Genomic DNA, 4670 nt, shown 5'->3' on the forward strand with positions numbered 1-4670 from the left:
CCCCCAAAAAAAAATTAAATTAAAAGAGCCCCAACCTAAAGAAGAGATAAAAGGGGGAAGTGACAAAGCAAAGGAGCAACTAGCTGCGAATTTGTTCATAACACACACACACACACACAACACACATGAACTTCGCATCAGACCGACCCCTACTTTGTGCACTGAGAAGCCTCTAGTTCAGAGGCAGCTGCCCTGTCCAAAAACCATACCAACTTCCCATTTGTTGGGCAGACCATTCGGGCCGGCAGCACGGGGCATTCAGGCCCCACATCATCAATCACCAAGTGTACAGCCTCTGCCTTGTTTTCTCCTGTCACTACCACCACAACATTGGATGCCGAATTGATCACAGGCAAAGTGAAAGTAATTCTCTCAGGTGGGGGTTTTGGGGAATCAGTGATGAAGGTGACCCACTCATCTTTCTCTTCAAGTGCTGTGTGGTTTGGGAAGAGAGAAGCAACATGCCCATCAGGGCCCATCCCAAGAAGGATGAGATCAAACTTGGGACAGTCACTGATCTCAGACACACCAACTGTGCGGGTCTTCACTAGCTGCCTGAGGACAAACGCGTACTCGTTGGCAGCCTCCTCAGCTGACAAGGAATCGTTGATAGAGTATACATGACCAGGGACAAATGGAACCTGTAAATTTCAGATATACATGAGGACAAAGTGACAGCAATAAAAGGAAAGATTATGATCTATGTATTCTTTGTGGGGGAAGTATATGTGCAAATGTTAGAATCCAGAATTTTCAGTAGCAAGCTTTGGAATGAAGAATATTTGATCAAATACATAACAATAACTTTTCAAAGTTAATAAAGGAATAAATAAAGAATCAGATTATGGAACTTCCCACCCAAATCAATTCCAGGAATAAATAAAGAATCAGATTATGGAACTTCACACCCAAATCAAATTCCTATCCTTTATATTCCATGTCTACAGGATACCAAAGACTCCCTTATAGACCTGATAAAAATGCAAGATACCATCCAATTTATACTGTCATATTATATTAAAATTGATGCTTGCCAACCCTAGTGTGAAAAAGCACAAAAACAATTGGGTGACCAGAGGACAAAGACAGGATTCAAAGCAGGCCTCAGGGATGACATCCTGCAGGCTTTAACTGTGAACACATTGAGATTTAGTATTGAGTCAACAGATTTAGCTGCAGAAAGATGGAGGATTCATGGTAAATCTGAGTGTTCTCAACAATGTGTTAGTCTCAAAAAGTTGTAGAAGCAGAGGTTTGAGGCTGTTTATGCCAGAGGGTATAAAAATAAATAAATAAATTAAGACAATGACGTACAACTGTTTTACTTCCCAGACGCATCAAGGAAGGCTTATATATGGTCATCCACTAAGAAATTTATGAACTTTCCATGTTATTTAATTACGTTTATGGAGAGCATAGCGGTGTACAGTAACAATAACCAAATGGTACTAGCACAAGGCTAGGAGAGTGATCACATGCAAGATTCATGAACAGCGTCTGGACTCATGAGATTTGGAAGGGATGCTGAAATTCTGACAAAATACAGGATAGAAACAGTAGCAAAACTTGCATTAACCGCAGGATTTTCACTTTCAAGAGATTGTGGATATGTAAACAACACATTGTGCATTTGTGCGTCTTAACAAAGCAATACGTACAAGCAGCTTGTCTGCCCATATTCCATGTCACATTGGAAGGGTTGACTTGGTCAAGGTGGCACCTTGTGTGGTTCACATATCGAGAACCACCCCTTCTTTTTTCTCTTTCATTCAAGTCGAGAAATTTTACTAATGACAGAAAAGGAAAAGAAGGGGAGTAGAGGAACAAGCCCAAAAAAGAAACAATGCGCAACAACTCCACCCCCCACCCCAAAAAAAAAAAAACATCGTAATACATATCATATATGTATACCACAATGCTATAAAAAATGGTAATTGGTGAGGCACTAAGAACCCTTAATCCTAATTACAGAAATAAAGCCTAATGCTGCTAAAATAGGCACGAAGGGAATGGTTGGACCGGAGTATGGGATAAAAGCAAGATAATAAGGTTGCGGACAGAAGGAATAGTCTGATTCCTCAGAATAGACAGGAAACAAAACAACTGAAATAAAACTGAAGATAGAACAAGAGCAGGGCTCAGTTGGGAGAAAATGTTCTCTCATAAACCAATGTATCAGACTATCAATTGTTCAACGAAAAATACCATTGATTAGCATTGACTGAAACAAGTATTATTTGAACCTGATTAGATGTCTCAAATGTTAGGGGAATGAGTTTAGTGGTGGAAGTAAGAAAAAGAAAGAGAACAATCGAGACTATGATTAAAAAAGACAAGAATATAAGCAGCAGCTTTTCAAGCATTAAGTCACACATAACCTTTTTCTCTTCTATCCCCCCTTTTGTGAAGGCTGGCTTAATAGTTATGTCTTGTGTACGTTTAAAAAAAAAAATGTGAAGGAAATTGGATTTTCTATTAAGAAAGTTAAGAAACAAAAATTTTATATCAATTACTTACAACTCATATTCTCTTGTAATCAAGAAAATCTCCCCCAGTTCAGTTCCACGGAGTTCAGATGCAAATTTTAGACTGCCACCTCCAGGCTCAGATGTGCCCCAAAATCCAGAATTTATGTTCATGCTTCACTTGAAGCACCTCCATATGTGACATTTACTTATATCTCTCATCCTCTCCAAAATCCAGATCCTAATCTGAGTAAGCTTCAGCTAGAAAATGAGATATAGTCCACATTTTAAGGTGTATCTAACTTTACAAACCAAACCTGCTAAGAAACACAGGAGATAGTGGATCTCATATCTGACCCACTTCTTTCTATGCCTTATTGCAAAGTGGCAGTAATTTACTATGGAGCCAGTTAATATGTGTGAAAAATTCAATTAGTATGGCAGTTCCGAAACATAACTCCCACCAAGAAACCGAGATATAGATCCAGTACCCACACACACACACACACACAACTGGGTTTTGTGGTGTTCCCATCAAGAAAACAGAGCTTGAGCGACTGAAAGTTCTCATCCACCTTACAATGGTTGCAATTTCCTAGTTCTAAAGAAGAAGTGAATACCATTACCCCACCAGGCCCCTGCCCCAACTTAACTTCCACACCCCCACTCCGAAAAAAAAAAAAATGGACAATGGAAGAGGCAATTGATTAACACTCTCAACAATGGACTGGTTCACCGCCATTCCATAGAGGGACATCCAGGGATTACTAATTGTTGGCACTTGCTTAGCAACATCCTTGTTTAAGTACAGAATTGGGATTATATAAACAAAAGAACAGGTCGATTACAAGAATAAAAGCATGAGAAGATAGATGGTAGACAACTCCCATCAAAACTTTAAGAATCTGCTGCAGCAAAGAGAACCGCATACTGAAACACATCAAGAGATTATCCAAGTCACCAAAGAAGCCAAAGGCAATATAACTCTAGTATTACAGGCTAGAAGCTGATGCAGAGGTACAAAAGAAACCCTTGATAATCAAATAGGCAGTCGCTCAAAAGCAGTCAAACACCAAGTTGGCAATTGGAATAAGGCATTTGATCCAGTTAATTGTGTAAATACGATCTAATAGAGACTGAAAAAAGAATCTGTGAATATGATCTTACAGACTGAAAAAAGAATTTATCATAAGCGGAGGCCTCCAACATTATTACATTTCCTTTTTTAATACAGATCTGAATTAACTACTCTAATGGGGAATTCAAACTGGCAAAAAGATGGAATGCATTTTAGAGATAGGTTCGTCCTTGATTAGCACAGCCCACCTAAACGTAAAATCGGTGGCATTTGAAACTGCTTATTCAAATTTTAAGCAAAAGATTCTTTGACTACGATATAATTGGAGTGAAGAAACAAATGACTGCTCAAGGTTCTTACCATTAACAAGAAAAATGTAAAATAAATAGAAAATCTCCAGTAACATACCTTGGACAAAAGCCCATCCTTGGCTAGTTTATAATTACTATCTGCATGATTCTTTGCCACTACACGCTCATCAGCCCAAAATATATACCATTTTGCCCAGTCTACAGTCTTGTTATAAGGAGCTTCACATAGTTTCCTGCCCCAAAAGGAAATTTTAGAAACACTTATTAAAAACTAAAAATAAAACCCAAAAAGGGAATTTTAGAATTCAAAAACCAAATCTATGACAAGGACAATAATATATTAATATGTGATGAAAGGAAACACGTTTTTTACCCCATCAAGCTGATGAGAGAACCACCAGATAAGGCAATGGCAAAGAATCCCCTCTCCTTCACTGATATCTCAGATAATTCAGCTATGTAGTCAGCCAAATCGGTGGCAAGCTCATCCACATTTTCATGAATTCTCAGTTCCCCTCCATCCTTCGGACCCCCAGACAGGGCCATTTTTCTTCAGGAGTCTACGATTCAAAAGCTGATCCTACAGTGAGGAAAACAAAAATCCAGTTTTAAGAAATTTTATAGTATGTAACATCAAAAGGCAAATCAAAATCAAAATCAGTCTTCAAACAAATGGGGCAAAAAAGTTGATGATTGTTAAAGAAATTCTGGAACGCCCAATACTTCAAAACCGTCACTGGATTTGTAAGAATTATTGTTGAATAAATCACAAAATTATTGAAATAAAAACCCCCCCCCCAAAAAAAAAAAAAAAAA

The 4670-nt window shown here is 38.3% G+C and overlaps 1 protein-coding gene across 2 annotated transcripts in view; it reads right to left on the reverse strand.

Annotated features, from left to right (window-relative positions):
• Positions 1 to 56: 56 nt before the first annotated feature.
• Positions 57 to 4670, reverse strand: part of LOC122075719 (probable 6-phosphogluconolactonase 2) — a 5211-nt gene continuing 597 nt past the window's right edge. For both annotated transcript variants that reach the window (XM_042640856.1, XM_042640857.1), the window contains exons 2-4: positions 4228 to 4434; positions 3952 to 4087; positions 57 to 641 (exon numbers count right to left, since the gene is read on the reverse strand). In XM_042640856.1, the coding sequence (XP_042496790.1) occupies positions 150 to 641; positions 3952 to 4087; positions 4228 to 4400 (801 nt within the window). In that variant the 5' untranslated portion in view covers positions 4401 to 4434 and the 3' untranslated portion in view covers positions 57 to 149. The remainder of the gene's footprint in view (positions 642 to 3951; positions 4088 to 4227; positions 4435 to 4670) is intronic.

Source organism: Macadamia integrifolia, chromosome 4 (assembly GCF_013358625.1).
Source record: "Macadamia integrifolia cultivar HAES 741 chromosome 4, SCU_Mint_v3, whole genome shotgun sequence".
Lineage (NCBI taxonomy): Eukaryota > Viridiplantae > Streptophyta > Magnoliopsida > Proteales > Proteaceae > Macadamia > Macadamia integrifolia.